Source organism: Geotrypetes seraphini, chromosome 7 (genome assembly GCF_902459505.1).
Source record: "Geotrypetes seraphini chromosome 7, aGeoSer1.1, whole genome shotgun sequence".
NCBI classification, from domain to species: Eukaryota; Metazoa; Chordata; class Amphibia; order Gymnophiona; family Dermophiidae; genus Geotrypetes; species Geotrypetes seraphini.
This window is the reverse complement of record NC_047090.1, coordinates 23,206,990-23,223,741: the sequence shown is the minus strand read 5'-3', so window position 1 is coordinate 23,223,741 and position 16,752 is coordinate 23,206,990. Positions and strand designations below refer to the sequence as shown.

At 44.2% G+C, this 16,752-nt stretch overlaps 1 protein-coding gene across 3 annotated transcripts in view; it reads left to right on the top strand.

Moving 5' to 3' along the window:
- NFYB (nuclear transcription factor Y subunit beta) overlaps positions 1-16,752 on the top strand; it is a 67,914-nt gene that overhangs the window by 20,611 nt on the left and 30,551 nt on the right. For all 3 annotated transcript variants that reach the window (XM_033951480.1, XM_033951479.1, XM_033951477.1), the window contains exons 2-4: positions 69-162; positions 3,132-3,265; positions 10,082-10,279. In XM_033951480.1, the coding sequence (XP_033807371.1) occupies positions 69-162; positions 3,132-3,265; positions 10,082-10,279 (426 nt within the window). The remainder of the gene's footprint in view (positions 1-68; positions 163-3,131; positions 3,266-10,081; positions 10,280-16,752) is intronic.

Below are 16,752 nucleotides of genomic sequence, written 5' to 3'. Positions count from 1 at the left end.
AATCTGACTAGACACTGAAATACACAATTTGATTATTATTTATTGTCCATTTCCTCCCTTTTTAATAGATGGATGGTGACAATGCTACAACTGATGCTTCCCAATTAGGAATTTCTGGAGATTACATTGGTGGAAGTCATTATGTAATACAGCCTCATGATGGTAAGAAATCTTTAAAACTGAGATTATTCCAGTGGTTCAGGGAAGCTTTGGGTTAAATTATCTTTTTCCTGTTTCTGAAAGTGCCTAGGGTTGAAAGCAATACTGAAGAGAGGCTTGCCATCCTAGAAGGGTGAGAGGAGTGAAATTTGTACTGTTACTTTTACCACTGATCATTTTATTGCAATCCTAGATGTACATTATGTATAGAATTTTAGAATAAGAGACTTTAGTTTTTCCTTGAGACTACCAGTCGCTACAGTTTTCCCCCCTCCCCCCAAGGAAAGCAGGAAGATTATATGGTTCCTTTTCTCTACTTGTTCCATAGTTGACTTTTACAGGCAGTTGAAGCTGGTGAGGCCTCATTTAGAATATTGTGTACAATTCTGGACTTTCAAAAAGATATAAACAGGATGGAGTTGGTCTAGAGGAGGGGTGCCCACTACATCGATTGCGATCAACCGGTAGATCGCGAAGGCAAAGTGAGTCGATCGCGGAGCCCATCCCGGGCTCCATGATAGACTCGCGTTGCCTTCACAATCTACCGGGCCAATCAGCCTTCCTCTCCCCAACATCAATTTTGCTATCTGAGAGGAAGTTCCGGGCCAGCCAATTGCTGCCTGACTGGCCCGGAACTTCCTCTCCGATGACAGAATTGACGTCGGGGAGAGGAATGAATGATGGTCAGCCCAACACATGGGCAGCAGCATGAGAGCTTGTGGCGGCAGTGGCCTGGGGGCTTGTTCCCTGATGGCGGCAGTGGCTTGGGGGAGGGCAGGGAGAAAGAAAGAAAGGGGCAGACAGGGAGACAGTAGGAAAGAAGGGGGCATGAAGAAAGAAAAAAAAGAAAGGGAGGCAGGGAGAAAGGAAGAAAAAGTTGGGGGAGGGAATAAGGTCTGGAGGAGAGGAAGCATACAGGCTGAAAGAAGTGAAGAAATATTGGATGCACAGTCAGAAGAAGAAAGTGCAACCAGAGACTCATGAAATCACCAGACACCAAAGGTAGGAAAAATGATTTTATTTTCAATTTAGTGATCAAAATGTGTCCGTTTTGAGAATTTATATCTGCTGTCTATATTTTGCACTATGGCCCCCTTTTACTAAACTGCAATAGCGGTTTTTAGCGCAGGGAGCCTATGAGCATCGAGAGCAGCACAAGGTATTCAGCGCAGCTCTCTGCGCTAAAAACTGCTGTCGTGGTTTAGTAAAACGGGAGGGGGGTATATTTGTCTATTTTTGTATGGTTGTTACTGAGGTAACAGTGCATAGAGTCATCTGCCTTGACCTCTTTGAAAAACCCCCAGAATATAAATGATAATTAACATTTTCTCTGCGTAAAGTGTGCGTTGTGTATGTGTTTGTTTGTTTTTTATTTTATTGTTGGTAGATCATTTTGACTTGGTCATTTTAAAAATAGCTCGCAAGCCCAAAAACTGTGGGCACCCCTACAGACTTAAAGGAGAGGGAGATATGATAGAGATGTTTAAATACATATGTGGCATAAATACGCATGAGGCAAGTCTCTTTAAATTGAAAGGAAACTCCAGAGTGAGAGGGCAAAGAATGAGGTTAAGAGGTGATAGGCTCAGGAGTAATCTAAGGAAATACTTTTTTTATAGAGAGGGTGAGAGATGCGTGGAATAGTCTCCCAGTAGAGGTGGTGGAGACACTGTATCTGAATTTAAGACATGCACGTGGGATCTCTTAGGGAAGGGAAGAGATAATGGATGTTTAGATGGGCAGACTGGATGGGCCATCTGGCCTTTATCTGCTGTCATGTTTCTATGTACAGTTGAAGAATTTACTGCCTAAATTCTTTTGACATGATAAAAGTTATACTTAAAGATGTAGATGTTCTTCTCTTTATATTCAAGTTCAAAAGTCATAATTGAAGAACAGTTATGCCTTTTCGTAACTGAGATATTTATTTATTTATTTAAAATATTTTTAAACTGTACTACCTTACAATACTAGGTGTACAATGTAAAACGTATGGTGCGTTAGGGCCTTAATGCCCAGAATAGCACGCGCTAAATTGCCGAGCGTGCTAGCATTGAGCTGGCGTTATTCTAGAAGCGTACCGTGAGGTAAATTTTTGCGTGTGCTAAAAACGCTAGCGTACCTTAGTAAAAGGAGCCCAAAATCATCATAAAATACCCAATACATAAAATCTTGCTGTTAACCTTCTAGATTAAACAAATCTGCTTAAATGCGATAAGATGAGCCTTCAATTGTTTTCTGAAGTGTAATATTACACAGCAAATGACAGCAAAAAAAAAAAAAAAGACCTTAATGGTCAATCCAGTCTGCCTAACAAGGTGACCAGAGCCTTGCCCACCACTCTGTGTACACCCAGGTCACCCATGTTTAAATGATGGTTCTGAAGTCACCACTATACAAACCATATAAGCAGCCAAACAAGATGAAGATGATATGTGGTGTACTGCTGACATTATTTAACTTACCAGTCAAGATGCCCCCCCTCCCTCCTAAGCTGCACAATTCCCCTACTCGTAGTGTGTGACAATAGAATGATCAACACACTAGAGATGTTGAACCTTCACCCATCTCTTGCCTTTTGCAGGACACATATTGAGCTAATATTCTGCAGCTGATATGGTAGTATATTCCAAAGTTGAGCACCCTCTACCTGAATAATCATTGAACGATAAAATCAAGTCTTATCTGTCTAAAAGTTGAAACATCCAACAGAAGCTTGCTAGAAGATCTCAAATGATGATTTGGCTGATGAATATGCCGAGAGCAGCCAAAAGTGCTAAAGGCATATCGCTGGCTCACGGTAATACTAAAAATAAAATGTAAACCTTCTACTGCTCCTTGATAAAAGGAGCCCTTTATTAGGTAACACAGAGGACACATTTATTGCATTAGTTCCATTGAATATTGAACATTGCTGATAATTTTGAAAGATTGTTATGAGCACATGCTGTTCCTAAATTGTATTTTATTAGGTGACACAGAGGACAGCTTGAATGACCCTGATGATACAAATGGATCAAAAGAGAGCTTCAGAGAACAAGATATATACCTTCCAATTGCAAATGTGGCAAGGATAATGAAAAATGCCATACCCAATACAGGAAAAGTAATGTTTTCACCCATCATATTCCTGTCAGTACAATGTAGACAAACCTAGCTGAAGTTGTACATTTTTTTTAATTATTAATTTTGCACTTTAAAAACTACTCTATTTGCCAAACATTTTGAAAATTAATTCTTTTGAAATTTTGCCATTATCTTCTGTTTATCATTTGTAAATCATTCCCTGTTTATTTAATTGCTGTAAACTGAGTCGAGCCTTCTCAGAATGATGACTCAGTATACAAAGTTAAGCTTTAGTTTAGTTTAGTATCTACCTTGTAACAAAAAAGGGCTTGTGAATCTCTTGTAAGTTATATTCATGCAGTAGCATTAGCCACCAGAATAACATGTAAGATCAGGCATACTTTTTTTTCCCCCTAAGAAACTATTGCATGGTAGCAAGAAGCTGTGGAGCCCTACAGGCCCAGCTTAATTATATTGCACCAATTTTCATTTCTTTCTTTTCCTAATGGGAGAGGGTTGGAGAGGAAGAAGATGCATGATATACAGTATATCACCTGAAGCTAAAGCTGTCCTTAATTATCTTAGTGGGTTAAACAGAATTAGAGTTACCAGGTTTGGTAAGTCAAAAAAGAGCACACTTGACCCCACCCCTCTCCCCCAGTTTCACCTGTATACTGCCCCAACCCCCAGTGCTGCCTCTCTTCAGCCCCCCACTTGAGCCACCCTGGAATCAGGGATGACTTTTTGAGTCTCCCCTGTTCCCATGTACCTCCTCCAGCATTGCAATTTCAAAACTTCGGGCAGCCGACAGCATTAGCGAGTGATTCTGATGCCGTCGGCCTGCCCTGGAAGCCTTCACTCTGCAGCACGTCCTGTTCCCACATAGGCGGAAACTGCAGAGTAAAGGCTTTTGGGGCAGGCTGATGGCATCAGGATCACTCCTCTAATGCTTCCAGCTGCCCAAAGTTTTGAAATTGCAGCACTGGAAGAGATACATGACGATAGGGGAGGCTCACGAGAGCCATTCCTGACTCCAAGGTGGGGGCTGAACTAAAGAGAGTGAGTCCAAAACCCGGGCAAACTTCCTCCAGTCCAGAAAACTGTCTAGACTCCTGGACTGCCCTCTAAAAAAAGGACATGTCTAGGTAAATCCAGACATCTGGTAACCCTAACCAGGATTATATCATCTTACTACTGGTTGAAATCAAATGGAGCACAGCACCCAAACAGGAGATCCTACCTTTCCACGGAAAAAGCATAAAAAGACAGAGAAGGCGACCTGTGGTTCTCAATATCTTTATTGTAGTCAAGACTCAATACATTCATGTTTCAGCCATAAGGCCTGCCTCAAGAGTCTTGATAATATGGTGTTTAGCTCAAGCATACAAGCAAGCAAATGGAGTTAAAGACAAAAAGTCAACAATCAAAACTCTTTCGCAATGGGACATGGGGCTTCTTGGAACATGGGGTCCTGTGCAGCTACTCCTGTTGCCAGGGTAGTTCTCCCTCCTTTCCTTCTCGTTCTTAATACGTTTACTTTGTTTGTCTGAGTAAAACTTTGTTTATTATTGTTGTTTTTAATTTTGTTTTTACCCCTATTTTATTGTTGTAAAACACGTGAAGGGGCATAATAAAAAAACATGTCTAAGTCCCCTTTTGGCCTAAGGCCCTAAACGCTGAAAGTAGCAGCAGGGAAAATGTCCAACAAAACCATCCAAAATTAGGGGTTTTTTTGAGAATGGCCTACCTCTACATTCAGCAGATTAAGCGGCCAGACCACAATTACGTCTAAACTTACAACACATTATCAACCAAAAAATAGCCTAAGTCCCAAACGCCCAAAACCAGACCTTTTAGGCGAAGGATCATGGCAGGAGACATGCTTCATCTCCCCTGGCATGATCCTCACCCCGAAGTGCCGCAGTTCATGGTACTTCGGGGGACCGCTATCGCGGCAGGAGAGATAGCCAATCTCTCCTGCTGAGACACAACCCCTCACCCCCGAACCAATACAGGCAGGAGGGAGCCCAACCCCCTCCTGCCCACGACAACCCCCCACCTATTCTGGTTGGCCCAGGCACCTAAGGCCCCTCCTGTGGGCGGAGCCTTAGGCCCTGGCCCAATCAGGCCCTAAGGCCCTCCATTTGGTGGATGGCGAGCCTGCCACATGGATAGGCTTGGAGCCCAGCCAACTGATTGTGAATAAGGGGGGTGGGGGGGGCTAGTCGCAGGGTGAGAAGGGCGATTGTGGGTTCTTGGGGCAGTCTTGGGAGGAGTGCATCATGGACAGGAGGACCTGGGATCCCTCCTGCCCATATTTTAGGGGGGTACGTCGTGGGCAGCAGGGGTTGAGCTCCCTCCTGCCTGTATCGGTTCGGAGGGGTTGGGGGGTCATCGTGGACAGGAGGGGTTGGGCTCCCTCCTGCCTGTATCAGTTTGGGGGGGTGGGGGTGGGGTCATCATGGGCAGGAAGGGTTAGGCTCTGCATCTCTCCTGCCGCGATCCTCACCCTGAAGTGCCGCAGTTCTCGGCAGTTCGGGGATCGCTATTGCGGCAGTGGAGATGAGGCATCTCTCCTGCTGCAATCATTGCGGTGGAGGGTGGGCAGGTTGCCAGGGCCGCTGAGCTGATCGCAGCAGCCGCGATCAACTCAGCAGCCCCTTTTTAGAATTTATACCTGTTTTGAATAAATTCCGACTAGGTAACCTGTTCAAGGTTTTGATTATACTTGCTGTACGACTAAGTCTAGGTCGGCCCACCTCCCGCCCTTTCCCGTCCTCTAAAAATGCCTCTTTTCGATCTAGGTATTTAGAGGCAGGGGAAAGGCCTAAGCTGGTTTTAGATACATCTAAAACCAGCTTTGATAATCAGTACTTGGACGATCTGGCTTTTTGATTGAACAAGTACCGATTTGGGCCCCTTTTTGGATGTTTGGGTTTCTTTTATTATGAGCCCCTTAGTATTTTGATAAGTGTTCAATCAAATTTGCAATAAACTTGGAAACTTAGGCACTGGCAACAGGAGTGGCTGCACAGGGCCCCATGTTCATGAAGCCCAGTGTCCCATTGTGGAAGAGTCTTGATCGTTTACTTTTTGTCAACTCCATTTGCTTGCTTATATGCTTGAGAAACACCATATTAACAAGACTCCTGAGGCAGGCCTTACGGCTGAAACACGTACTTGTCGAGTCTTGACTGACATCAAATGGAGCCAGATACTACCTAGTTTATTTTCTAGAAGTTTTTGGCAGAAATCACTATGCATGCTTGTCACACGTAACTTTCAGAATACTGTAAGTTGTTCTTCCATAATCACACCAGGTCTTCAGCTGGTGTAACTGTGGGCATGTAAATGTAAGGTATGCTGATACTGGGTTACACTAGTATTCTATAACTTAGGGTAGAATTAAATCAACGGCCACTAAAGATGACCATCATATTCCTATGAGTGTCTTTAGCATTTAGCAAACGTTAATGTAGTAGTGCCTGTTGATGATTACCCCCTAAATCTTAGTGCTCAGATGCTGTTATAAAATAGGCTCTCACTGTGCAGCATCAGGGTGCCTAAATGAAGTTCTAGTGCAATGTATCTAGTAGCCCTGAATGCTAGAGTTATGCATCTGAATTTGCAAGTTGCTTGCAGAATGCTGTCAATCATTTTTGAAATCCTCCTCCTTCCCAGGAAACTATTTCTGCTCCCTCAGTTTTTTTTCTGCAAGCAAGTTGCTGAGAAGTGTTTCTGCTCTGAGGTTTTATTATTTTTGGGTATTTTTTCTTAGTGTTCAGTTGGAGGCTTAGATCCCAGTTGTTGGGACCTCTACCTCGGTGAAGACATAGACTCGTGCTGTAGAAGTCTACTTCTAGCAGGATCAACCCTCAGGGACACCTAGTTAGCCAGCCTGCTTTTGTATTTTTTTGGAGCTCAGGGCTGTCCCCTGCATAGCTGCTCACATCCCTGATTTATCAGGAGCTTGAGCTCAGGCTGACTGGCTCTGTCTTGGCTGGGCTTAATTGTGGGTCAGCTGCATGGTCCTCTCCCTTTGCAGCATGAAGTTTCCTGGGGGTTGAGGCTCAGTCCAACTGGTAGCCCGAAGACCAAGTTCGTACCGTGAACCTTTGAGGCAGAGTTCTCTGTTTGTCACAGCTGTACTCCTATGCTGAAGCAGGCAAGAATATGGCACAGTGATTAAGGCTATTATAGCCTATGGGGAAAATAGGAGATGTCTCCAAAAGTGAAATTTGAAGGTTTCTGCAGCCAGAGCCAAGGTCCCACATCTCTAAAACCCCTTTTCCTGCTTTGTTTGCACTTTAGGGACCATTTTTGGTACGATTTTGCAGACAGTTGCCATCTTGGATTTTAAACAATTTTTTTTTTTTTTAAAGCCTTCATCTACCTCAAAACCCCTCAATTTTACTTAAAACTAATGGGGCCGGATCCCTCAGACCTTCCTATATCTGTACCATGCCAGGTTTGCAATGTATGGATGGCTGAGGAGCATCCATGTCCCTCGTACAGCAGAGTGCATGGGAGAGGGGTGGGAGCCTTGGGCTCAGCCTCTTGAGAATCCTCCAGGTCTGGGGATCCACAGGGGGCATGATTCCAAAGGAAGAGACCCTTTCCAGAGCCCACCAAAGGTGCATTGGTTAAGTGTGGATGTGTGGTTGCTGAAGAGCCCAGGAGGACTTGCAGGGATTCCCTGCCGGGGTTCTCGAGACACCCAATACAAGACTTCACTCCAGATTTTGTGAGCCTTATGTGGAATGCCTATTTAAACTGCTGAGGGTCCTCAGCATCTGTGTTAGGCATGATGAAAACAGAAGCAAAGTGATCTCCCTTTAGCATGCGCCCTGACCAGATGAGAACACAGAGCTGGACCAGGATGTTCAGTCTGACATAGATTGGGAAGATGGAAAGTCCAGTTCAATACCATTATTGTCCCAGGATGATGCAGTTTTTCTAGCAGAGTCTGGTTCTCTGCATGAGAACAATAGTCAAGAAGAGGTAGTGGCTCTGGACCAGGGGGAAGACCCCCATGGTGCACCAGCTATTCAAAGCTTCTGCATTTTCAGGCATTATATCTACCTCACTGTGAGAACTGAAGTTGGAAGTTCCTGCATCCCCCTCATCGCACTGCTCAATTATGAGCAGTTCAGTTACTCCGACCGCATTCTTTCCCTTGCATCTGGACATCACAAAACTGGTCATGGACCACTGGGAGTCACCAGGGGGTCCCTACAAGTGCCTAAGACTATGTCCAAGCTTTAACCTATGGCTCCAGATTTTCAGCAGTTGTATGCTTGCCACACCTGACTGCCTCAAGTCCCGGCCTTGGAGGAAGACAAAGACCCCCAAATGCTCCTATCTAGGTGAATTATATACCAGACACTCTGTATGACATCATCAGAGTCATGAGCAAGGTGTCAGCCTGTGCTATCTCTGCTAGTAAATGCTCTGGATCAGATAGTGGGCAGGAGATTCAGCCTCTAATGCAACACTGAGCAGGCTTCCTTTTCAGGAGCAGATGTTATTTGGTAAGGATCTGAATGACCTGTTGTCCAGTGTTAGGACCATCCTCCTAAGGCCTTGTCAGTCAGCAGACCCCCAGATGGTTCGAGATCCAGGATATGGAAATTTTTGAGGTCTCAAAGATTCTGTCCTTATTCGGGAGGCCCAGCGAAGCAGAGGTCCTTTTCTGGAGTTATGGCAGAGGTTCAGCAGGGCAGGAGACAGCAAGCCTCTGGCTCTCACCCTTCTCCAGACTCCAAGAAAGCACAGCGATGCCAGGTCAGGGGCTAAGCCCCCCCTAGATACAGGGCAGGCTGTCTGCCTATTGGTCAGTCTGGGCTCAGATTGGTGCAGACTGTTAGATCCTAGAGGTTGTTGAGAAAGTTACAAAATTTAGTTCTGTGCCTCCCTTCCATACTGTTTGCTGGCCAAAGAGAGCCATCAGAGTCCAGGCAACTGTGCAAAGGCTACTGGATCTTTATGCCATATAACCAGTTGGGCAGATACTCTTTATACTTCATTGTGCCAAAGAAAAGCTCAGGTGACTAGAGGCAAATTCTGAACCTCAAATTGGTCAACGCTGTGCTGAAAGTGCCACACTTTCACATGGAGACCATTTGGTCAGTGATAGTCTTCTGTCAAATCAAGGGAGGCAAGAAATTCCCCCGGCAACATTGCTGCTATCTTCACATTTTGCCGATCTACAAGAGGTACTTGAGGATTCATATGCTGCAACAGCATTTCCAATTCTGTGCTCCCCTTTGGCCTAGCAACAGCACCTCGCACCTTTACCAAGGTGCTGGTACTGTGCACTTCCCACAAGGCAGGGATCCAAATGCACCCATATTTGGATAATTGGCTAATCGGAGTCCCGTCCAGGGAGGAAGGAGAACAGGCAGTTTCGAGAGTGGTTCAATTCCTCTAGGACCTGGGATGGTTCATATGCAGGACCTGGGATGGTTCAGGACTACTAGATACATCTACAAGAAAGAAGATTGAGATAAGAATCTAATCTTTCTGTGCTCACTTATATACTTGCTCCTTAAGATACTCAGGCTCTTAAATGTATATACTCTGCCGGTACTTCTCATTATCGTAACACTTACCTAAGTAGCAGCAGTAAGAACCCCCCCCCTCCAAACAAAACAACTTCTCTATTTCATCTTGGTAATAAACCATTCAGAAGGAAAAAGTGAATTAATTAGTTTTGTCTATTACCTGCTACTTTAAGCTTTGTTGCATTAGAGGTGTTTTTCAGAGATTATTTCTGTATGAATCAATTCATTGAGCTGTTTTTTGTTAGTTTCATTTTATTGTGTTACAGTAATTAACTAATGGTTTCTCTTCTTAGATTGCCAAAGATGCTAAAGAGTGTGTGCAAGAATGTGTAAGCGAATTCATTAGTTTTATTACTTCTGAAGCAAGTGAGAGGTGTCATCAGGAGAAGCGAAAGACCATTAATGGAGAAGATATTTTGTTTGCCATGTCCACATTGGGATTTGATAGTTATGTAGAACCTTTGAAGCTTTATCTTCAGAAATTTAGAGAGGTTGGTTATATACATTTCCTTAGAAATTCCAGCAGTCATGTTCATGTTTTATAACTTTCTAGACAAAAATTGACTTTTTGCACCACATCCAAGATTCTTAGGAGTACAGTATATTAAACAAGAATGATTAGAATGGGAAGTACTATTCTTATAGATTTGAGATTTTTTTAATGCAATATATCTATTAAAAATATTAATTTTCCATAGCACATTAATGCTAAAGCACAAGATTTTATGGCTTATTTAATTTTAGTTCACTTGGGGCTCAGATAATGGTGCTGAAAAAATTTGACTCTTAATGCTATTCTATAAAGCGCACTCTTAAGATGAACACCTATTGTAGAATAGCGTTGCGTACTGATTTCAGCACCTGAATTTGGACATCAGAGCTTAAACCTGCTAAAAAACCAGGCATAATCCCCAGTATTCTACAACACTGCATGCAAATTTTAGGAGCGCACCTGACCTATGCATGCTCCTCCCATGGCCACACCCCATTTTGGGTTGCATACTATGTGATCTGGACGCACATTTTTACAGCACGTAGCAAGGTGTGCATGCAAATTCAAATTTTGTTAATGTCTCTTCCGGAATCAATATTAAAGGTGTCTTATTCCAACCTGTGACCCAGATCTTGCAGAAATTCAGGTGCAGGTCTTGGCTGAGACTTCTCAGTTTTAAGACATGATTCTTAAGCACTAGTACACAAGTAAAGCATGCGCAGTAAAGTAAATAAATAGTTCAGAAAGCTCTTTAAACACAATTCCTCAGCACAGAAGATCTCGATTATGGTAGTATTCTAAAATGGAAATCTCTCTGGATCCTGCACTGATTATTCTGTGACTTAGTAGATAAAGACAGATTGTTCACCCTCTCCAAGGTAGGGAGAATGAGAGGGCACTCTCTAAGGTTGAAAGGGGATAGATTCCATACAAACATAAGGAAGTTCTTCTTCACCCAGAGAGTGGTAGAAAACTGGAATGCTCTTCCAGAGTCTGTTATAGTGGAAATCACCCTCCAGAGATTCAAGACAAAGTTGGACAAGTTCCTGCTAAACTGGAGTGTACGCAGGTGAGACTGGACTCATTTAGAGCACTGGTCTTTGATCTGGGGGCCGCCGCATGAGCGGACTGCTGGGCACGATGGACCACCGGTCTGACCCTGCACTGACCCAGCAGCGGCAATTCTTATGTTCCTATAATCATAATAGTGGCACAGACAAGTCTTTAATATGTCATCGAAAATTCTATGCAGAGTCTCTTTTAGTGTAGAGTAGGCACATATGTCATCTTCTCCACCGACTGCACAGAACTGTATCTTTTGCTGCTGCTTCACCATCAGTTCTGTGCAATGAGACTTGCAGATCCAGTGTTCAAATAAAAAACATCTAACCTCCATACCTGTTACAGTGATAGGGGCATATTCTTCCTTTTGGTTTCATTGCCTGTACTAGAACAACTTCAGTCCTTTCTCCATGGAATGTTCAATGATGGTTAAACATACTGCAAAGATATTCCGGAAATCCGTTATAATGATCTATTCTAAGCTGTCCCGGGTGTCTCAATTCACCTAGATTACTCTTGATGTAAAGAGGAATATAGTTTTCTCAGGATCCAGTAGTTTCTCAGGAATATAGTTTTCTCAGGATCCAGTAGTTTCTCAAGATCCAGTAGTGTCTTAATCCACCTGGATTACTCTTGATGTAAAGAGGAATATAGTTTTCTCAGGATCCAGTAGATTTCATGCTTTTCTATTGGATTCAAGTTACAAGGACCAGTCTCTGCCCCCCCCCCCCCATCCCCATTCTACTCTGGAATATGATGTAGAGCCATAGTCTCAGGCCGTTGACTCCCTCCCCTGAAGGAAATAACCTGGTTAACTGGTATTCCTTTAAGAAACACACATCATATGAGTATGTCTTGTACTTCAGATTTATGCAAAAGAATGCAAAGATAATACCTTCCCTATTCAGTAGGATACAGAGCAAAGATGATGTTTTGTTTTCCTGAAATGTAGTGAAGCTCCCAAAGATATAGTGGCAATCCCAATTGACATTTTTCTTTTGGAACAGCATACCCACATGTGACTTACATTGGCATCTATAGAACCTGTATCTAAGAAATAGATGTTGCAACTCAACTTTCTCATAGTTCAATGGACATTGAATTAGCTGTGAAAGAAGGAACCATTCGCACTCCACCTGGAAAGGATCTGAAACTCTTAACTATTTGTAAGGAAAATAAATCTTTCAATGGCTTTGTTCTCTGCATGAATCACTTCCCATTAACTCTGTATGGTGCAGTAAATGCACGCATTAATCTAAAATATAGAACGAAAATACGGTAACCTCTGTATAAGACGCACCTTACCATAAGACACCAGATTTAAAGAAGTAAAACAAGAAAAAAACCCATTCTGAACCAAATTGTATACTAATATATACCTGACACCTTTAAATTCCGTCCCAGCCCCCCCCAATCAATCATCATTTTTACATACCCCCGGCACCTTTAAATTCCGTCCAAGCCCCCCCCCCCCCAATCAATCATCACTTTTACATACCCCCAGCACCTTTAAATTCTGTCCCAGACCCCCTCCAATCACTCATCACTTTTACATACCCCCAGCACCTTTAAATTCCATCCCAGACCCCCGGCAGTACCTTCATTGTGGAGGTCAGTGGATGGCTGCCTGCTGATTGTTGGGGCCCGCAGCGTACAAGCACTCTAATGCCTGGGCCCGCGACATTTCCTAATTGTGCCAGTCGCTGGTTGGACGGCTGCCTCGGTTCTTGTGAGGAGCTAGCGAGAAATGAGGCAGCCGTTCAGAAGTGGCGTGCGTCCACACAACAGTACGCTTGTGCGCCGCTGGTCCTGACATGCCGGTAAACCGCAGGCAGCTGTCCAGCAAAGCACCAGTGACCAGCTCAATTAGGAAGTGTTGTGGGCCCAGGCATTAGCATGCTTGTGTGCTGCGGGCCCCGACAATCAGCAGGCTGCCGTCGACCAACCTCCACAATTTAAAAGTACCGCCCGGGGGGGGGGGGTATTATATTCGCTTCATAAGACGCACCCTTATTTCCACCCACTTTTTTGGATGCACCCTTATTTCCACCAACTTCTTGTGGAGTGAAAAATACAGTATATACTGCACTTCATTCAACAACACAAGCCAAACTACATTCAGCAATATTAGAAGCTAATGAGTGTAATTCTCAGTATATTCATTCAATACTCTTCATCAATTGTTGGAATTTCCCAAGGATCTAGCTCTAAAAGTCCTTATTAATGGTTAGCACAAGACAGCCCAATTCCACCCTGGTGGAACCTATTCTTTTCTTCAGAATGTCACCTAGTTCTTAACAAATCTAAATCTCTCCTCACTGTACCTTCATGTCATCCTCACATTAAGACTTCATATCTATGCCTGTCTCTTGAGTACAATGAGCATTTCTGGGAACAATGAGCATTTCTGGGAACAATGAACATTTCTGGGAATGCTGTTCTGGATGCCAGCATTTTAACTGGAAGCCTAAATTTGACTTCCAGAACTCCCTTCCTATATCCTTGGAGCCCACATTTACTAAGACAGCCATCTCCTCTCCCATATTGCCTAAAATCTATGTACATGACCCTTGAGATCGGCCACCTTAACAAATTATCAAGCAGTTTTCATGTCGTCCAATCTCCCTGCTGTATTCATAATAACTGAATGCCAGCTTCAATGGGTATCCTAACTTTTCCCTCTTGGGCTGACATCTCTGGAGATACGTCCTGTGTATGAGAGGCTATTTAATCACCCAGAGGTTTGGCTACAAGATCACCTCTACCACACCAAAGCAGTGCTTTCCTTCCAGGTGTTTTATGACCTCCAAAGCAGTACAGATGCTGCCAGACTGGAGGTGAGTCTACTTTACCAAGATATAAACTGAAATGGCCCAAAATTGGAGGTCTCGGTTTATATTCAAGTCCCCCCTCCAACATTCCTCGCACATTGGCTACCACCCTGCTGTCCCCTCTCCCCCAGTGACCAGCAAACACTGCTGCTGTTTCTCTGCTCTATTCCCCTCCCTTCACTTCTAATCAGGCAGAATAAGCTGCCAGCAATCCTCCGTATTGTGCTGGTGCAGGGCCTTGAGCATCTGTGCATGCTCAAGGCCTGCTGACTCCCGCTGGCTCAGATTCTCAGAGAGGGTGGGTGCTGGCAGACTTTGAGCAGGCGCAGAAGCTCAAGGCCCTGAACCAGTCCAACATGCAGTATTTGCTGGCAGCTTGTTCAGTGCAGGAAAGTGTGATGGGAGTGTGGTGTGTCCTGGTGTATGACAGCAGTGTCGGTCATCTTGGGGGAGGTGGTGTAGAAGGAATAGCAGCATGTCATTGTCATCGGGGGAGAGGGGGTTTGAGCCCAGCACTGGCCATCTGGTGTGTTGGTGGAGGACAGGAGAGACAACAACAGCATGCTGATGGTCATCCGAGGGGAGGAGGGCACTAGTGCCAGTCATGGGGATGTGGGAGAGAACAGAAGAATAGGTCATCTTGAGGGGGGAACAGCAGCACAGCGATGGTAATGGGGGAAGAAAGTAGTACAGATGGTCATCGAGGGGAAGAGACTACTGCTGGTCATCAGTGGGACGTGAAGGACAGCAGCATCAGTTATTGGGAAAGGAGGCGGAAAGGACAGCAATAGCATTAGTCATGGTAGATGAGAAGGACAGCAGCTGCATCGGTCATTGGAAGAGAGGAGTAGGAAGGTCAGCAGCTGCATGTCATTGGGAGAGGGAAAGGAAGGACAGCAGTTAATAAATGTGTTAAAACTTATGGCAAGAACTTCTAGTCTTTGTAGATTGGCTCACCATGATGACTCAAATTTCTAACCTTAATATTCAAGTTGACCATTTTCCTCCTTCTCTGAGTGCCAGGAGCTCTTTATACCAAGTGCACACATTACTTTTAAGCTTGTAAATTTTTTTAAATATCTGAATTTGTAAATAGTCCCTGTTTTATGAACATCTGATTTACGTTGGACTTGTACTTACGAACAGGGGTCCTATTCTATCTTCGGTGTCCAATCGCACTCCTCCCTCACTCCCAAGTCCCAATATTCCCCTCTCCGTCCCTACATTCTGTGCCTCAAGTATGTGCCTCCCTCCGACATCAGAGGAAAGGCTTCTGGCTCAGCCACGAGATGCACATAGGAGCTTCCACCTGCGGTTTTGTGCAAAGAAATGACTGCGACAGGAAGAAGGAGGGAGCTGGCCAGAAGGTAAACATACGCCAGAGAGAGGCATGTACTTGAGGCACAGAATGAAGGGAGGGAGAGGAGTGTGTTGGGTTTTGGGAGGGATGGAGCACAAACTTCGGACAAATGATGGAAGGAGGCGAGGGGGCATGAAATTGCAACACAGAATGGAAGGAGGGGAGCATGAATCATAGGATGGAAGAATGGAGGGAAAGAGATGCTGAGGTGAGGGAGGGAATAGGAAGGGAGAATTGGGTGTCTGAGAGGGAAAGAGAGATGGTGCACATGGGGAGATTAAGAGGAGAATTGTTGGGCATAGGGAGGGAGAGATAATTATTGGACATGGTGGGAGAGAAGTGAGATAGAGATGCATGAGGAAGAGAGGGCGTAATGTTGGATGTGGTGGTGGAGAGGGAACAGCGGGATGGATGGAAAGGGATACAAGAAGGGCCTCAAGGAGGTGGAGAAGGTAGGAAGACTACTAGGATCTGAGTTACATACATATTCAACTTAAGAACGGTTTAAAAAAATGGAAGCCATTCTTAACCCGGGGACTGCCTATATATCCAAAAGAGAGCATCTAAAATCAGAACCAACATGTTGCTATGCTGGATCAGTAAAAATAACACTCATGTCTTTTTATAAGCTGCTGCTATATTTGTGATATCTATCTAGAAGAATTTATATATTTATCTCAGGACAAGCAGGCAGCATATTCTCACTGATGGGTGACGTCACCAAAGGAGCCCCGGTACGGACACTTCAAGAACTTGAAAAAAGTTCTTGACGCACGCACCTCGCATGTGCGAGTGCCTTCCCACCCAACGTAGGCACGTGGTACCTCAGTTTCTTAGTTTTCGCGGAGCTAGGAAGTCGCGTTTTCAATGGCTGTTGAAAATTTTTTCATTTGCTGCCTTCCCACTCTTGTGGTTTACTGACTTTTTGTCAGTATCTTCTTTATTTCTTTCTTAAGTTCATACAACATTAACAAAAAAAACCCAAAAAACAATTAAACTTTATTTTTTCTTTACCGTTGTTGGTTTGGCCTTGGATCGCCATTTTCTTTTCTCCCCTCTGCATGGCTCTTGTCCTTGGCTGCTTTTTCCTGCCCAATCTTCCTCCACACGGTTGTTTTGTGGTAGAACTTGTCTTCACCTACATCCTTCTGTTATTTTAGCAATGTCGGGCCCTCAACCTTGCCGGTTTTTTCTTCCCTTGCTTTTTTCCTCTTCAGC